Source organism: Passer montanus, unplaced genomic scaffold (genome assembly GCF_014805655.1).
Source record: "Passer montanus isolate IOZ18808 unplaced genomic scaffold, ASM1480565v1 scaffold6, whole genome shotgun sequence".
Taxonomy (NCBI): domain Eukaryota; kingdom Metazoa; phylum Chordata; class Aves; order Passeriformes; family Passeridae; genus Passer; species Passer montanus.
The window spans coordinates 16,959,213-16,978,731 of record NW_024371037.1 but is presented as its reverse complement, the minus strand read 5'-3'; the positions used below and the strand labels follow the sequence as shown (position 1 = coordinate 16,978,731).

General features: G+C 40.8%; 1 protein-coding gene across 1 annotated transcript in view; it reads left to right on the top strand.

Moving 5' to 3' along the window:
- PPM1H (protein phosphatase, Mg2+/Mn2+ dependent 1H) overlaps positions 1–19,519 on the top strand; it is a 128,894-nt gene that overhangs the window by 56,776 nt on the left and 52,599 nt on the right. The window contains exons 2-4 of the mRNA XM_039726678.1: positions 1,922–2,145; positions 14,495–14,823; positions 17,468–17,580. Of these exons, the coding sequence (XP_039582612.1) occupies positions 1,922–2,145; positions 14,495–14,823; positions 17,468–17,580 (666 nt within the window). The remainder of the gene's footprint in view (positions 1–1,921; positions 2,146–14,494; positions 14,824–17,467; positions 17,581–19,519) is intronic.

The following is a 19,519-nucleotide window of genomic DNA, read 5'->3' as shown; positions in this document are numbered from 1 at the left end:
GTTCCATCCTCACCCCCAGACACTTTTCCCCTATTTTTGAATATATGCTTCTACTTTTTTCTGATGTCAAGAAAATGAGAGTTTTCAGACTGGAAGCATCTTACTGCATCTCAGTATTTGATCTGCAATTGCCCAAAGGTTAAGCACTACAGAGGATGAGTGGTTAAACTGCTCACAAGTGCCGTGCAACTAATTGCTCCTTCATCTCTGCTCTCTGTGTGTTTTGCAATATCATTTTATCCACAATTAGTGTTTATTTACAAGACATGCAAACGAATGGTGGTACTGTGCATACAGATAGACTGCAATGTGTAGCGTTTAGCACTGGAAGGAAACTTCCCATTTCTGAAAGCAGTTAACCACTGTGGGCGTACATTTTCTTTTTAATAAAGACTTTTTTCTTTTCAGAGGCAGGAGTACTCATTTGCATGTCAAAGCATCATACTGCTCCTTGAAAGGGAAAAAAATGTATTACCTCTAAGCAAGGCTGATAGACTTGAGATATCAGCAAAGCAGGCAAGCTGGGATTCCCTGCAAGCCTTCTTTTGGGTTTTTGTTTTCTTTTCATTTCAATAAACTTTAGCAAGTATTTTCCCCTTCTGTAAAGTTTTACTGTAATGAAAACCTTAGAGATCAAGAAGTCAGGAATGTCTTGAACTTGCCACCAGGATCATGATGTGCCTTCAAGCTGTTTTAGTTTCTGGGGAGGCAGCAGTTATTTCTAAAGACATGGTGTGCCTCATGTGAAACTCGGTGCTTATCCGGTAGTGGAAATACTATCTCTGAGTATCAGTCAACTTGTTGACCCCAGCCTCGCAGTGGAGTGGGTGGACAGTGTTTGTGGAAGAAGACATGCTTCCATCAAATCACATTTTCTTGGCTTGGTTGGAACAAGACATCATCCTGTCTTGCATGGGTCTTCCCTGTGTGAACCCAGTACTGTCAACTGATGCAAAATTGGTCAGTTTGTGATGAGATTCTCATGTAGAAAGTGGAAAATACGTTTGGGCTTGACTGTTCTGGAATTGATGATAGTAACCACAGTATTCTGGAAGACACAGGCTTCTGATTAAGGTTTTAAAAACTTGTTGGTGGAATAGCTGTTTATTTCAGCCTTATCACTGATCAAAGGAAGGAAGCTGTGGTACAAGTCTCTGGATACCTTTGGCTGTTAAAAGCTTGTACTGAGCTCTTAGTGCTGGGTTTTGCATGCCTGCAGCTCTTAGTGCAAATCTTCTGTTTTCTACAGGGCAGGTGGGACACATGGTTTGAGGTAGGCTTCTAGGGGCAGGGGGTTATGTTGTGCAGTGCTAGAGGGATGTATTTAGTATGCGTCACTGTGGTACAAGCAGGCTTGACTTACCTGTCGGAGACAATGTCTTTCCCTTGTATTTCTGTCACAGCATTTCTAATATATGCCGTTTGAACAGACTGCCTTTAGCAGTAACAGCTTTGTAGATTTATAGCAGGTATTTTGTTTGTGCAAAGACTTGGAACTTGACAGAATGCACACTCTTAGCCAGAAGATTCATTATTTACAGCAGAGATGCTGACAGGTAGAAAAGAAAATGGAGGTCTCATGTTTCAGCTGGGAGGCATATGTGTTACCAACTTCATCCATAAAGTAATCTCTTTTAAAAAGAAGTGTGGGGTGCCTAGGGGTGAAATATGCTCATGGCACCATTGGTTCTTATTCACATAGTTCTGTGGAAAATGCTCATTGTGTCATGTATAAGTGTACAGAAATACAAACATACACACAGGCATACTTTTTATCTCTGGAAGGCAGTTAGGTATTTTAATTCAGTCAGTGATTGCAACACTGCTGGATTCTGGTTCCGTACCTCTAGAGTCACATTGCAAGATACAGATGGGGGCTTCTGTGCTTTGCTAATCACTGGGGTTTTTTTTTTTTTCTTAGGGTAATAAATGCAGGGAAGAGCACGCACAATGAAGATCAAGCCAGCTGTGAAGTCCTCTTTGTCAAGAAGAAAGCTGGAGGAAGTAATTCTACACCAAACAAGAACTCCTCAACAAAACGGAGGTCATCGCTGCCCAATGGAGAAGGTCTCCAGCTGAAAGACAATTCAGTAAGTAAATTTCTGTATCTTGTCAGTGGAGAAATTCAAAATAATATAAAAGGGTGTAAGAATATGGCAGTAAAAGGTGCTTTCCGAATATTTAGTATGTTTTCAGTTACCTCTTACTGATTATCTCTGCTTAAATGCAGAACATTTCACTATATTTTTCTTAGCTCTACTACGTAAATTTTTTGTATTGAAAAATGCTCCTTGCATCTAAGATATTTTAGTTTAAAGATGGGCAAGAGGATGCTCCTGGATTTTTCTTTTTGTTTCATTTCTGAAATGTTGAGAAATTTGAAGATGAGAAAAGGGCTGGAGCACATCCTCTGTGAAGACAGGCTGTGAGTTGGGGCTGTTTGGCCTGAAGGGAGGCCTCCAGAGAGTCCTTAGTCTGGCCATCCACTACTAAAGGGAAGAGGAGAGGGGCTTTCTCCTTAAGGACCTGTAGTGACAGGAGAAGGAGTAAGGACTTGAGACTAATAGAGGGTTTAGATTAGATATTAGGCAGAAATTCTTCACTGTGAGGGTGGTGAGGCACTGGAACAGGTTGCCCAGAGATGTTTGGCCAGGTTGGATGAGACTTTGAGCAGCCTGGTCTAGTGGAAGGTGTTCCTGCCCATGACAGAGGGGTTGGAACCAGATCATCTTTAAGGTCTCTTTCATCCTAAATCATTCTGTGGTTCTGTAATTTACACAGATGCCCAAGGTGCCACAAAAACACAGGTCAACCTCCATCTGCTATTTCTAAGTTTCTGTACCGTGTTGTGTAGGCACATTTTCACTACATGGAGCTCTGTGGACACTGCATTGGCAGCTTTTTTCACTGTGCCTACACAGGGGTCAGATCAAGAACTACACGAACCATATATGCTGTTGAGATGTGTCTTATATCAAAGCCACTAAACCACATCTTCAGCCAATGTTGGAAAGATACTGCATTCTGTAATTTAAACAACTACTAAAGCAGGATATTCTTCTGGTTTGTGCAGGTAGGGTAAGGTCATCCAGCACATGGAGTTCAGTGATTTTTTGCAGACTATAGCTTCCCTCATTTGTCTGAAGTGTGGTGTATGTCATACACTTGCCTACTAGTAGACAAGTGTCTACTGGTAGACAAATTGTCTGCTATTTTTCATCTGTCATGTTTCCTGACTGGCTAATTACTTCACCTGCTCTTTAAGCATTAGCTCAGCCTCCAGCAGTGATTGATAGTGTGTGTTCAATTCCAGCATTTCACCATGTAATACTAAATGCCCTGTCTGAATGTTTGAGTCAGACAATGTGGATTGGCTGCATTCATGCTGCTGGAGAACACAGGTTGTCCCTTAGTGATAATTAGTTTTTCAACGGGCTGTAAACCTTTTTTGGTAGTTTGGAGGTTTTTTGTTTTGGTTTTGGGGCTTGGTTTGTTTATATGTTTTGGAGGTTTTTTGTTTGGTTTTGGGTTTTTTGTTAGCTGGTGTGTGTATGTCTATTTTAAATCAGGTGGTGATTAGCAGTCTACTGTAGTCTCTCTCCCAGAATTTCATGGCTTGGTGCAACTGATGGCTGTGGGGTTCACTGGGTCCTGAGAAACAAGCATTCTTCTTGTACTGTGTCCCTCCCAACCTCTTTCTCCTCCAGTTCTGTTTCATACTTCGTTATTGCTGCAGCATTTTCAAAGTGACAGATCCTGAGGGTTTGCAAATTGCCCTGTTCTTTCCTCTTTAAAAATCTTTCTTTAAAGATTTTTTAAAGAGTGTTTCAATTCCTGTATGCTGATATTCCTCACTGTATTCAGACAATCATGATTTCTTTTTTCAAGTACATTTTTGCAAACTTCTGGATAAAGAATTAAGCCCAGAACTTACTGGGACAAGGAGTTCTACATACAGTCATGCAAAGCAAAGCAGAATTTGTTTTAATTAGCTGTGTATTTAAAAGTCTTTCCTAGAAAGTCCATGCAACTGCTTGCTGTTGGTTCAGGAAGGTGCTTGGTTTCAGGAGTGTATTTAATTCTTGTATGCATTAATTATGTTTAATGAAGCAAGCATTTTGCCATAGTACTTATTTGTGTATAGAAAACACAACAAGACGGCTGCCGTGTCCTTGGTCCAGGTGATGGGTTTGTTTGACACCAAGGCAAACTGCAAAGACCCCGTGCTCACACCAGCCTGGGTACGCACATCTTGATGCTGTGCAGAGATACGAGATTTGGTCTCATATCACATTAAAGTTCCACGCCTACCATGTGAGATACATGCTCAGGGACCTTTGTGTCTGGGATGTGGGTGAATGTAACTGTGCTGAGTTTGCTTGTTTTTGCCTATTTTACGGGCTCGCACAGGACATAAAAATCTTAGTAGCATTGTTTCACAAAGCCCAATTAACTTCTAGTGTCAAAAGCTTCTCAAGAGCAAAAGCCATGGCTAATTATCTTCTTCAGAAGGAACTTTTTCCCCAAGCATGATACAGTTAATAAGATTAGATTGCATTAATAATACAGGGTCTATAATAGTTTTGTTATTGGAAAGGCATCTTAACTAACCTTGATGTTATCCATTGTTATAGTTGATGTACTGTTGTGGTAATGTTATGGTAGGGTCAATAAACTGCATGTTTTTAAAAGCCGTTCTTTTTATCCATTTGATATTTCATGATTTGTATTGATTCAAAATTCGTATGATATTTCATTTCATGGTCAGTAAATATCTCCTCAGTAAATATCTACTTACACAGAGCTTATGAGAAGTATCTTACAGAATGTTCTGATTTTTCTTTCTCTTTTCACTATTTCCTAGTTTGATTCTGTGTCTTTCATCTTGATTTTGGAAGAAACAGCCACTCCCTTTCAAGTTTCTTGAGAAAAACACTTTTGTTTCAAATCTTCTGTTCTTGGTTCTATTTCTGACATGTTTTGACAAGAAGGGAACATAACATCTAAATTCAGGAGCCAGCTGATCCATATAATAGATTATACTGTTTTCTAGTTACTTCTTATCTTGTTCTTTATATGTTCTCTTCTTATCTATGGATTTACTTCTGTTTTCTACAGGGCATTGATATAGGTGCTGTCACACTCACTATTTAGTTGTGGAAAACCTATTCTACCATGTTATTAGACGACAGCTTATGTATTTAAATTTGTAATACATTTTCCCAAAACAGGCAGCACATTCCTGGAGAACATTTTCTACTAGAGGGCAGTCTTACACTAGCACTTAGTAGGACTTTTTTCCTTGGTACATCTTTTGTTGGTTGAATATATCTAAAAAGGGAGAGGAAAAAAGCACATTTCTATGTTGTGTCATTTTTTTTTCATATTTTTATACTGTGAGTTATAATACCCCTCACAAATCACTGTTGGCAAATATTTTTAAGGAGTATATGAGTAAATGTGATAAGCGTGCAACTTAATTTGTATGAATAAATAAGTGCTACAGTGAATGAAAGAATATCATCCCAGGAAATATTTAGTAAGAAGGCTAGAGGCTAAATAGTGTAAATGCCTCATAGAGAAATCCCATTGTAACACACAATCTGAAGTTCTCTCTATGTTGTGAAGCACCTTGCAGAAATACTGAAGAAAAAGGAATGAGGGAAGAAGTTGATTGAAAGGATTTTTTTAAGTGTGGAGCACAAGGGAAATAGGCACTGAAATGTAAACTTTATGTAACAGAATCCTTTTCAGCATTCTCAGATTTTTCTTTTTTTCCACAGACTCTTTGAGAATGGCACATGCCATCTTTGTTTTCTCCTGCTTTTTTGGGAAGTTTGTGAAACATCAGCTACATCTGAGACTGTGTGATTGTTGTTTAATGCTAACCCAATCAATCCAGCCCTGTGCTTTGACAAAGCAGCATATGGGAGTTAGAGATCCATGTGTTGTCCGCACAAGTTGAATGCCACTCTCATGGTCTTGACTTTCCACATGGATTTCCAGGGGTGGAAAGGAGGCATGGGTAGGTCAGAAATGGAGAAATGGAGAAATGGACATTTCTTTAAGCCAAACACAGAAACAAATTCTGGGAAGTCAATTAAATAGCATAAAAATGGTTTTCTTCTTGAAAAGGTGGGTAATAAAATGAGCAGAGCAGTGAAAGGAAAGACTCTTTAAATTCAACCCTAAGTTAATTCTCTCCCCTTCCCCCCAGTCCCACTCCATTGCTGCTTAATTGTATCTCCTGTCTGTCCCCATTCAAGAACATTCCTGTTAAATTGCACATCTTTTTAATTTGTACTATTTTAAATGCCTTTAGCTACAGAGTACCTTCATGATGAATGCTGAAAACCGCCAGCAAGCGAAATGGAAATCATGTGCCAGGATATTGTCATAGTGACCATCAGGCTGCAGGACTTAATGTGATGCATTATTAATTGTCATTGTAATGTGAGGATACATAATTACTAATTCTGCAGTCTTCTTTGCCACAAATCTGGATGTTGTATGTTTTGTGTGGCAAAAGGCTGGTAGCCTACCACAGGCAGCTGAACATATTGATAACATGAGGAGACTTTTCTCTGAAGATTGGGGTGGCAATTGCTGATCCTGTTCAGATTTTATGAACTCAAGTTGCTCTCTTAAGTGTTTTGTGACTGTAGTTCATATCTGGAATAATAATAGTCAGGGAAGGTTATAGTTCCCAGAATAAATCTTTAGTGACAACATGATTTATTTGCCTGTTTGGAATTAGCTCCATAACAGTCTGAGGGTTTGCAATGTAAGACTGCTGTCTAGCTTACCTGAAAAGTGTGTCCCAAAATGATCACTAGGTATTGCTAAGGTTTCCTCCCCTCTTTTTTTTTCTTCATATCATTGAGCTCAAATTATGCATGTATATATATGCAATTTCTCTCATGATTTCTCATCCATTGCTTGACCCATGCATGTCTTAATTATATTTTACAATTGCAAAACCCAGGAGACTGCTGAACCTTCCTGAAAGCTAGGTCAGCAGTTGAGAAGCCTGAAGCTTATTAAATTTCCTAGTACATTCTGTACTAGGAAATTAATTGTAAGGTCGATGCAGTGAAGGGTTTGTTTTCTCTTCATGTTTCTGGTAGTTATTCAGTCTGTTAGTTAGGATCTTTTGAATGAAAATTTAAAATAAATCACTGTGGTGACTGACCACACTCATATTTGAGGATTCTGTCCAGATAAAAGAAGAAATGAAGACTGGTGTTTGAAAGACTACTTCTGGCAGAATACTGCCAGTGCTAGTAAAAATAGATGTCTTGTTCTCTGAGTTTGCAGAATGTCAGTTCTTTTTGGGAAGAAGTTCAAGCTCCCAGATGTAAAAGAGCAAACACCAATGCATATGCACACCAAAATAGGTAATTGCTTGGTGGCTGCAGGGGTCATCTCTGTGCAAGGCTGTGTGAGGAAAAGCAAGGATCTTTCTGTGCATTTTGCCTCATCTGCATGCCCTCACTTCTGGCCCTTGTTTGTTCACTGAGTCACTGTTTTAATTGCATCATATTTTTAATTCTCATTGAATTAGTGTGGTTTTGGGAAATTAATTTCTTTCAAATAGAAGAGCTGTTTTTATTCTCAGGGTGGGGAAAAAGAGTTGTTTTTTCTTCCTTTTTTAGACAGCTAATATGTTATCTGTGGTTTTCCTCTTTGCTAGTTCAAAAGTAAATGAAGCTTTGTAGGAATACACAGAAGTTTTTCAAGACTAATACTGAGGTTGCAGTAATGCCTGCAGATCCCAACTGAAGTTAAGGCCCTAGAGCATCTCACATGGAATGTCTATATGAGAGCAGCTTTTATGGTAGTCATCTCCCCTGAGTGCTTAGAATAGAGACTTTACAGTTGTCTAGGGTGCTTCTGCTGTTGCTAGGGAGAAATAAATCTACTTTGGAATGAGATGAGCATAGTCTGAAAATGTAGGGGTTTTTCTGTCTGCCCAACATAATGGCAATTTAGAGAGCTATCTTGGAAGTGTGCAGTGTAGATGTCTGAGCTTTGTTGAACTGGTAGTAGCATCCTCTTTGTTCAAGAATTGCTACTCCAAAAAGGACAAGATCAGTGGACCACCATAGCTGATGAGGCCATGCCATGGTGACATGTGTCAGTGAGAGTCTGAGAATAAGCTCAAGTCCATGTGGACTTCTCTGTCAAAATTTGTGCTGCCCATTGGCTTAGAGGAAATAAATGGTAACATTTCATTTTCCCTTTTTGTCAGGGGATACTTTCATCTGTTTTAAAGTGTCCCAGTCTCATAGTTAACTCCTGAACTCACATGATGATTGATCAGTGTAGGACATATGCAGAGTTGAGATCATAGTAATGAGAATAAATTGTGTTAAGAACTGTTCTCTTTATCTTCTGAAAAGCTGTAACACAGACTCTTCTGGGGGGTGTGCTTTGGAGCACTCATGCAAATGGAGTGAGGATCAAACTTGTTCTTAATTTTAAGTTTCTGTTCCAGTTTGGGGGCAGGGGGAGGACAATGACAAAATATCTGCTTCCTTTTGGTGGAAGATAAAATATTGCAATCTCAATCGGAGTTCAAATGCCTTGGGGATCCCTGCCCCCCAAAGAGCACACATTTCCAAAGGAGTAGCACCTTTAAAGGACATGAGGACAAAAACTTTGGAAGCATTATCCATGGTGCATCATAACATGGATTTTAGCCAGGGAGACAAACTCTTAAGAGAAGACTGGAGCAGAAGTGGTTTGATAGTTTAATATACAAATCCCAGGAGGCACAGTGTTGTCATTTTGAGTAAACAGTTTCAGTTTTCAGCTGCAATACTTTCACTTTGGAAAACTTGTTTCTGTTGGCAAAGTACTTTACATTTTACATGAATAGCAGTCTATTTTTACAAGCAAGTTTTTAAATTGCTAATCCTGTTAGCCATTAAAAATTATTTAGGCAGAATTTTACAGCCAGCTGTTGTGTGAACTTGGAGGGATTCTGAGTCCAGAGCAAGGTAGTACAACTGCCAGTCCTGCCTTCAGGTGGGAAGTTTCACAGCTGTTTGTTTGATGAATTTACCAGGCTGGGCAAGCTGGGGAGAGAGGGGAGTGGTGTCTGGCTAAGGAACTGTGTTCAGAAATTGGTTTTTCCACCATTCTAGGAAGTGTTATCCTTACTGTGGTAAGTAAACAGTACTTGTGGACAATATCCACAGCATTTCAGTAATGAAGAGTGCATGAGGGACTGATGAATTTCTCCTCTTGGAGGAGCTCTCTGCTGTGTGGATTACTATGATGTTGATGCTTTGGTTAAGAATATATTTGAACTTTACCACATCAGCAATACTGTATGCAAAAAAAACCAAAAAACCCACCTTGACTTTTATAGAATATATTTGAACTTTACCACATCAGCAATACTGTATGCAAAAAAAAAAACAACCCACCTTGACTTTTACGTGATTTTTATTATCATGGCATCTTAGTGGAGCAGCTGAAACAGCAGAAAGTAAACAGAGCTGCAGTTCACAGCCCTGTCCATAGATTTGAAATAGGCAGTGCTTTGGACATAAAGTGCTGGGATGCAGGTGGTGCCTAGACTTTATGCTGATCTGTAGTGTAAAGGAGCAGTGTTCAGGTGAACAAAACAAATCACATCTGTCATCCTAAATTAGACCACATGTAATTTTGAGGTTCTTTGATTACAGTGAGATCTAGGTTATGCTTTCTTATTATGAGGTATTTTACAACAGTATAGCCTCATTCCTGTCCCTTGCAAAATTGTTTCTTTCTAAATCTGTATTAGTCCACCCACATCGACTTGCAAGGCAGCCCCACTAACAGCTGTTTCTGCCTAGCTGGGAGAAAGTGCAGGATTAAAATAAATGGAGGGGAAGGAAAGACTCTTTCCCCATGCTGCTGCCAAATATGCTGTTATGCAAAGTTGGGTATCATTATGCCTTAAATGGTTACCTGAGGATTGCTAGGTGAATTTCTCTCCACACAAAAAGTTGAGCTTATCAAGAGTATGGATCCTTGGTAGTTTCCAGGCTACCAGAGCAGCAGCAAAGGCTGTTTGGTCCAATGACCCCTAGTTCACGTTGGTGTAGGAGTAGTGTCTGCAGCTCTTCACTGAGGCAGTTTTCGTGGGTAAGTGGGGCATGAAGTTCATTCCTACCACCTTCCTGACTTGTGTACAGCCTGAACAACTGTCAGGAAATCATGACCCTATGGGAACAGAATATCCATCTATTTCCCTATGGAAGCTGGTTTTTCCTCTTCTGTAGTTGATGTAGTTCCTCCACAACTTCCCCCTTCACTTCTCCACATTACTGAAAGTCATTCTTGTCAGGCAGAGCGAAGGTTTGGCCTGCCAGCAAGTACATGTGGATCAGGTTTTGGGATGTCTGATACTGTTGTGAGGTTTTGGTTTTTTTTGTTTTTGTTTTTTTTTTTTAATTTTATTGCTGTCCTTTTCAGAAAAGCCTCTTATTTGTAAAGGACTGTGAACTATTCAGTGTTTCCCAGTGGTTTTATTTGTTCTCTGAAAAGAAGTGTCTGATCATTGTTTTTCTTGATGTATGTGAATTTTGTCCATTACATGCATTTAATTAGAGACTACAATTGTTGTTACAAGTAGTATTTAGATTTGAGTTCTGAATGACAATTATCTTTTGCTGGATTGTTCTTTCTTCCCGAGGAGAAGTGCAGGCCAGCAGACCCACCAAGTGGGTTTGGACTTGCAGGTGGGTAGGTCCAGGAGCAGCATTCATAGCCATGGCTCAGGCATACTTCAGTGGGGGTTGTGCGGGCAGATTTATGCGCTGTGGGTAGTAGGCTCAGTTTCTGGTAGATTAAAATAAAGAGGAGGATGCATGAAAATCTGTCAGCTTAGCACACCTTTTCAGAAAGGGAGGACTAGATTGCTCCCTTCTTTGTTGAGAAATGAGGGAGAAGATGACCATGCCCATCCACTGCACCCTAGTGGGTTCAGAGCATACTTAAGAGGAACACCAATTTCATGCTTCAGTTGGTGTAATTCTGAGGCCAGAAGAGTGCCAGGCTCTGAGGGCATGATGTGATTCTCTCCTGTTGAAACTGTCTCCAAGTGCAGGCAAGATGAGAAGTGGAATTTTGTGGGACTGGGCAGTGAAAGTAACAGAGTATAGAAGGGCAGTTTCTCTACTTCTCTTAGGAGAGCAGCATATGTGTTACCCATTGCTGCCTTTGTGCAGGTGTCTGAGTGGGTGGGACTGGGCAGTGAAAGTAACAGAGTATAGAAGGGCAGTTTCTCTACCTCTCTTAGGAGAGCAGTATGTGTGTTACCATTGCTGCCTTCCTGCATGTGTCTGAGTGAACAGGGCTGTTATTGCACTGCTTTATTTTGACTTCACATCTCTGGTAGGTGTTCACACAGAAGACCATCTCAGCTTCTGTTCAGAGACCTGGTTGTGAGGGCTTTTGTGGGTAGAGTATGACAAATGCAGAAACACTGGATAACTCACTACAGTTATGGTGTTCAGGTATTCCTTGTATAGCTCATGCTAATCTGTTTTCTCTGTTTCTAAACAGAACATTTTCCTCACTGCATCTTTGATCATATGCTACATATCAAGTATCTTAATTTTCCACGTGCTTTATATTAGAGGGCTGAAGTTCATCATTGTCTTTGATAAACAAATGACTACTCCAATGCAATGTAATTTCAGCATTAAGTTTTACAGGAAGTCTTATAAAAACAGTCAGCTTAAGGAAAGCAGTAGATAATTAAATTGTATCTACTTTAAGCTCTGAAGGGAATTTTGCACTTATACTTGGTTTAGGCAAAAGAGTGTTTTCTTTCATCTGTGTAAGGGAGCAATTCATAAAATCAACATTTCTGTGTCTCATCTGTGCTTGCAGTGCTTGATCTTCCCCCTGCCTCTGTTTAACTTCCTGCTAGTTGTATTCCTTTTCGTCTTTGCATGAAGACTTTGGGCCTCTTCCACAGCACATTGTTTAATCAGCCCTTGTTTGTACTGGAACATCATGGATGTTGTTGAGTTAGGTCAGGGCAGTCAAGATGTGCAGTGTGTACAAGGGTTTTGTGCCAGCAGAGTGTATCAGTTTACCTGGCACTAGGGGAAAGCTCAAGTTTCCTGGACACATTGGCAGACTTCTTGGTGGTTTTTCCTGAAAAACCAATTGCTGCAAAGGATTCTTGTGAACTGAGTGAAAGTAATGAGTAAAGATACTATTTTTTAAGGAGTCTGACCTGACAGATTTATCAAATGATGGCTTTGTCCCCTTTTCCTGGGAGCATTTAGTAGACCTTTTTTTCCCAACTTGCTTTTGAATTCTAGTTAAGGTCTCCCTGCTTTTGCATCAAGTCTCAATTAAATGCAATTCATGGCTTTCAAAAGGCTTTTAAAAATTATTTTTCCTTTATTTGATGTGGGCTTTTTTGGACAGTTCTTGTCGAACAGCTACGTGCAGTAAAACACTGTGGAAAGCTGACACAGATCATCATTGCCTAACTTAGACATTTAGCAATTAAATTGTCTCCATTTTGAAGTACATCTAAATGATGTTTTCTGTGTTGAAGCTGGGATTAGGAAGTTTGTGCTGTGTTTTCAGATAATTTAATGCCCTGTCAAAAAAAACAGCAAATGTCAGTAATTGTCAGTATCACAATCGTTCCAGTTAAAAGGAAATAAATAAGGTGTCATAAGTGAAATCCTCTAATTTTCATCTGTTTGAAGATGTGCATTTATAGATTCAGTTCAAAGGAGCCAGGAGGAATGTTTCCAAGTGCAGTTCCCTATTGGATAGAAATATCAAATTATTTTCCTTTCCCTGTATTTAACCTTGTATACATGTGTGATGCTGTATGTTTTTGCAAGAAAGGTTAAAGGGAGAGAGCGCCTTTTCTACTCTGAGCCCTATTTCATTTTAGATGGGAAGAAAAGACACAGAATTCGTCTGTATGATTTATTGGGAGGTGTACATCTGCGTTAATTGTATCATGATTTTCTTCTTTATTGAGTTGGTTTTTTTTTTACTTTGATGAAATCTAGACAGGTGCTTTTTCTAGATTGGTGTCATTTCAATTAATTGAACAGTCTTGAGAGAATGGCATGTGTTGTACAGTTCACTTTTTTGAAAGTTTCCTCTCATTTTATAGCTAGTAGAATTGAGCGTTTAAATAGAATTACAAGCATTTGATATAAAGCATGCTAAGGAGTTAATTTTATGTTTATGCTTTCTGAAACTTTTTTTAACCAGATACCTAATACTGTATGTGTAAAGCTGCTTTCTGTCATAGCAAGGTTGAGATCCTGGAGGAAAGGCTGCTGCTCTGAGGGTAAATATAGATGAAGAGAGGGTGGGAAGAGTGTGGCCAGCAGGTTGAGGAAGGTGATCCTCCCCCTCCACTTGGCCCTGGTGAGGCCACACCTGGGCCTCACCACAAAAAAATGAAATTTCCTTTTGGGAAGGGCAACGATATCTTGTGACCCAGAAAGGAAAGACAAACGCTCTGGAATGGAGATAGGATCAAATGAAATGCGTCTGAAAAAAAACACAAAAAACAGAAAATTGGGACATCTGGTGACTACCAGAAAATGGTCGGGGAGGAAATGAGGTGCAGTGCAAAGGACCCAAACATGCCAAAACTAACCTCTGAGAAGTTGCAAAAGCAGAGGAAAACATCAAGGAGGAAGACAGGGTTTTGATGGGAAGATATGAGTGACATGGCATGGATACCGAAAAAATAGAAAACACAAAATTGCGAAATTTAGTGACTGCGAGACAATGGACCAGGATTCCATGAGGTGCAGTGCAAAGCACCAAAACACACCAAAACTAACCTCAGAGATGTTGCAAAAGCAGGAGAAAAAGTCGAGGAGGAAGACAGAACGCTGAGGGGAGGATAGGAGTGACATGGCATGGATACCAGAAAAAAAAAATAAAAATTCATCGCCAAAGTCAAAGCCATCCAAAGGCACGGGATGCCCAAAGCTGCTGGGATATGGACCGAAGATTGCTTACTCGATTCCCATTGAAATCGCAAGATTTCGTTTCCCTTCCCGAAAGGAAATGAAATTTCCTTTCGGGAAGGGAAACGAAATCTTGTGACCCAGAAAGGAAAGACTTACAAACGCTCTGGAGAGGAGATAGGATCAACTGAAATGCGACTGAAAAAAACCCACAAATACCAGAAAATTGGGACATCTGGTGACTAGACACAACTGTGTCCAGTTCTGGCCTCCTCAGTACAAGAAAGAGAAGGAGCTTCTGGAGAGGGTCCAGCACAGGGCAGGAAGGATGGACAGGGCAGGAAGGATGGACTGGGACATCTCTCCTATGGAGGAGAGGGTGAGGCAGCTGGGCTGTTTAGTCTGGAGAAGACTGATCGCATTAATGTGCATAAATCTCTGAAAGGCACATGTCAAGAGGATGGTGCCAGACTCTTTTCAGTGCTGCCCAGCTACAGGATGAGGAGAAATGGCCATAAACTAAACCACAGTTCCACCTCAACCTGAGGAAGTACTTCATCACGCTGAGGGCGGCAGAACACTGGGACAGGCTGCCCGGGGAGGTCATGGAGTGTCCCTCTCCGCAGGCATTCCAAGCCCACCTGGTTCCCGGAGGCGGCCCTGCCTTGGCCTGCGGCTCGAGTGGGTGTCCGCGGCGGTGCCGCTGCGCGCAGCCGCCGCCAGGTGGCAGGAGCGGCCCGCGCCGGCTCCGGGCAGGCGAGGCGGGCGCTGCCTGTGGGGAGCCCGGCCCGGCCTCGCCCCGGCCCGCGGCTCCCCGGGCTCCGTGCGGAAAGCCGCCCTGCTCGCCCTCACCTGCTCGGTACGTCGCGGTGCCCTCTGCAGGCTGCCCTCCCGCATCCCGCACCAGGGAAGGGGGACCAGGCCTGAGGAGAGCCTTGGGAGCGGCTGCCACCCGCTGCAGCACGCGTCCCGGCACGGACGGCAGAGCTCCGGCTACATTAACTGCTCCTGCGGAAAAAAAACCAACGAAAACAAACAAACCCCACCCAAACCAAAACCAACAACAACAACAAAAAAATAATGCTAGCTCAGAAATCATTCTCCCGCTGGAAAATGAGGAAAGCTTTGTATACACTCTGTCTAGAATGAGACCTTTACACTCATAAAGGCTTTAGAGGAATTTTGGGGCTTCTGCCCATGTTTGTACTACTTTCCCAGCATCACTGTTACAAAGTATTTCATTAAAAGCCAATGTCTCCACATCAGAACGAATTGGTGGCATTGGGGAGCTTAGTTTTATTTTGTTTCTTTTTCTCTGTCAAATCTTTTTGAGCTTGAAAGCCTTGGTTGAGATCCTGGAGGAAAGGCTTGAAAGCCTTGCCTTCTTTCCTTGCTGTTGAAAAAGAAAATGTCAAGCAAAACATGCACTATCAAAACATACATGGCACTCAATGTACTCTAACAAGTCCTGGTAGTAAATTGAAGTTCTAGATGGGAGAACCCAACAACAGCAATGATTTGAGGAAACTCAATAAACAGATGTAGTTTAAGTCAAGAAAGCTCTGCAAAAGAGGCCCTAAGGATTATCCATCTTCTCTCATATAATAGATGCTTCTGAAATCTGCTTATTGGAAGAAATAAATTTTAATTTAGGCATTCCAGCACTTGCAAAGTATATGTATGACAGAGCTGAAACCAGGTGAGGAATTGCACATTGTTTGAGGATATACTGTCTTGGAGGATATACTGAACTGTGAAAATGAAGGTTTCTTAAAATTCCTGGCAGTGCTTGGAAAATCTGTAGTATTTGTAAGTTTAAATTATTTTGATGGTTAGAAATGTCATACTCCTTTGAACTCTTCTTTTCAGCTTAATTTTAAAATATACAGAAGCCATGGGGAGGAGAATCCGCTTCTCTATGGCAAGATTAGATAAAGAGGCATTTATAACAGGCCCATGTCTGTGACCAAAGGTTCTGCAAGATATGATTTGTAGCTTGGAGGTGTTTTCCTCCTGGGCCTTACCACCCATCCCCCACAAAAAGTTGGTGTGTGCAGTAGAACCCATGTCCCTGTGGCAGCCACATGCAGTTTGCACACACAGCTGAGGATGGCCTGCTGGGACAGTTCCTCAGCACTGTGTCCATGGCACAAATGGGATGTATGTGCATTGGTCAGTGCAGAGCCAGAAAGTTATTTGTGACAGACACCTCTGCCCACTGGCTCAGGACAGTGCCCAAGTGCTGCTGAGCATCCCTGCTGCTGCACCAGGTCACCTCCCTCCCCTGAAATTTGTAGGAGACAAAGTGTATGACAGGGACCTCCTCCCACCTCTGCAGATTTTCAATCAAATTGCACCTGTCATGGTTTGTATTTATTGTTGTGTTTTTCTTCAGCTAAATTTAGCTCTAAAATAAAGCTCCAAATTTCATACCCCAAGGCATGAAAAATTTGAGCTGTTTGTTGCTCGGTGCAGATATGAAAATGGCCGAAGTACAGATCAGGCCAATATATGTTCATAATTAAAACCACGTATAAGTAGGCAGGGTTTAGAAAAAAAAGATCTGTGCAATAGTGATGTTAAATGATGCTCCCTGTTTGAATCCAGTGTTATAAGGACAGACCAGTTTGAAATGGACACAGGAGAAAAGGTTAATTTGTAGTGTGTTATTACCTGAAGCTAAACTACAGACAGCAGAATTAATTCTTTCACATACAACTTCAGTGTTTGCTTAAAATGTATGAGTGAAAGTAGCTCATTTATTTACTTGCTGTATGTTCTGCAAGCTTTCTTGGGGCACTGTGTGTGTATTTTATATATATATATATGTGTGTGTGTATGTGTGTGTGAATTTATATGTTTGTTTTTTTTCTTTCCAGGACTTTACTGACTGTTGGTGAAAAGTATAATTTGCATTCTCCACTTCTGTTAAGCAGAAGGACTCTTGTAATATATAATGTTTCCTCCACTCAGAATCAGTTTAGCGTCCACTCATTCCCTGTGTTTCTGAAGGGTAGCCTTGTGGCACAACTGCATCTTGCTGTTTTTCTTAAGGTGTATACCACACGATCCTAGCATTCCTCTTGGGAAGTAGATAGTTATTCATATTGTAGCTGAGTCTCATTAATTATCTGCTGTCTGTGTAAAGCACTCTCCAATTATACCACCAGGTACCTGTTGCTAAGCTTCATTTGTCTTTGCCTTCATTGTGCTTTTGCCATAGCAAATTCTCTTGCATCCGTGAGAGTTGCTATTTATTCCTTAGTACCTGATGTTTTACAGTCTCCTGACCTGATTTTTCCCAAACATTTTTGTATAAGTAATAGGTACTCCTCAATTTTCTGCTCTTCTCTTAGCTCGTGTGGCCATAGCTGCAAGAAAAGGCAGACAGTGGGACATACAGTTTAATACTCTATTGTATTTTTGGTTTCTACAGGAGACTACATTTTCTCAAGCATTAATTGCAATGCTGTCTTTATAAATCTTGTTCTCTTCTCCCACAGGATTTGCAAATAGAGCGAGAGAGGACTGTGTATAACATTTCTGGTGGCTGCACAGCTCTGGTGGTGGTGTATTTGTTGGGGAAGCTTTATGTGGCAAACGCTGGTGATAGCAGGTAAGTGTGTTGTCTCCCCAGTTAATCCTTCACCCCAAACTGCCCAGGCCTGCTGTTACAGAGTTCCTTAAATGCAGACAGCATCACAAGAAGATTCTGTTTCTTGGCTGGACACTTAGCACTTCTCACAGAAATTAATGCAAGTGCCAGGGATGGTGTTCCAGTATCTTGACCAGTGGTTGCAGTCAGGGAAACTGATAACACTTCTGGCCTGTAGCAGTTTCTGAATTACTTGATGTTTGCAGAGAAGTGGAAAGGTGCTAAAAAGCCATTGAAACAGAAGAGGTGTTGGGCGTGTAGTAGAATTGTGAACACTGACAAGGTGACTGTATCCGGAGCAGCTGGTGGGGCTACATTTGTTCTATAGGAAGTCCTGTGGCTCCTGTTGCCAGGCTTAGTCTTGATAGGCCATTTGGCTTCCAGATTTTCATGTAATTGAAGGTAGTGATCAGTATGCAAATAGCTGCTACTCTCGCCTTAGGGGGGAGGAGAGGGAGACAGACTGTCTAGGTTTTTCGCCTTGTCCTGTTCTAGCTCAAGTACTTGTCCAATTCTCAGAATTGAATGATATTGCTCAGGAGCTGTTGCTTTGGTGGTTTTTTTTGCAGTTAGGTTCTTGAAGACTCATGATAAGAAGCATTTTCTTTGTCTTCTGATGTTGCTAAAGATAAGAGCATACTGGAAATCTCTTTTTCCAGATGGAAAGAACTTGAATTCTTTTCCCCTCTCTAACTCTGCACTCACCATCATTGTAGACAATGAGGCTCTTCTTGCAAGCCTTTAGACTTCACATGTTTCTTTTGGCAGCGCACTGCATAAACAGAGCAGGGAGAACAGTTTGCATGCAATACTAACTGCTCGTGTATTCTGTTTATTAACAGCCGAGTAATTAACATGTGCAAGGGTATTGAACCATGTTGTCCTTGTGCCTAAAGAGGGACAGAGGGTAGACAGTGTTAAAGGACTAAAGTAGGTACTTATTAAAAGCCTTTTAAAGGGTACACCTTGGGCAGTACAAGAGTCTGGCTGTGGCTCCACCCAAAATGCAACCAAGATGATCAACTGGTCAGGAGTTTTTACACTTTTATTAGTTTTGGTCCATTTACATATTGGGGTTAATTTTCCAATTACAGCTTCAGGTTATGAAGTCCCATCCTCCCAGACTGCTCTCCTCAATTCACTGTTGTTTACCCTTTTTGGGACTAAAACTGTAATGGTGTCCTTGGTTCTCTGGATAGAAATGTATTGTTTTGTCTAACTGAACTGTGAAGAGAATTTGCTAACACTTTATATGAAATTCAGAGTTACATACAAATAGAAGTACAGTACAGAATCAGAAAAATATGAAAGCTAAAACTTAAGACGTCAGTCTTTAGGTGAAGACTGCTATGTTTGTATTTAAGGTTTGTGCATACGCACTGAACTGTGCATACGCAGTTCAGGTTTGTAGTGCGCACACCACATAAGAGACAACACTCAAAAGTTAAGGTTCTTGTAGTTTAAACCTAAAATTTTTATAAGGTTTGTGCATACGCACTGAACTGTGCATACGCAGTTCAGGTTTGTAGTGCGCACACCACATAACAGAGACAACACTCAAAAGTTAAGGGTTTTGTAGTTTAAACCTAAGATTTTTTTTGCCTCTTGCTGCCTTACACTGTGTAGGAAGTCAGATAAATACTTTGTGCATAAAATTCCTGTTCTTTTCATGTTGGTGACTGTTTTAAAGATGCTAAATTTGCTCTGTGTTGCAATTTGTTCACTCAGTTTCTGGCCTTACACTGTGTAGGAAGTCAGATAAATACTTTGTGCATAAAATTCCTGTTCTTTTCATGTTGGTGCATGTTTTAAAGATGCTAATTTTGCTCTGTGTGTTGCAATTTGTTCACCCAGTTTCTATTGACAAGTGACATATTTGAATCTCCTTTTTGTTTCCAAT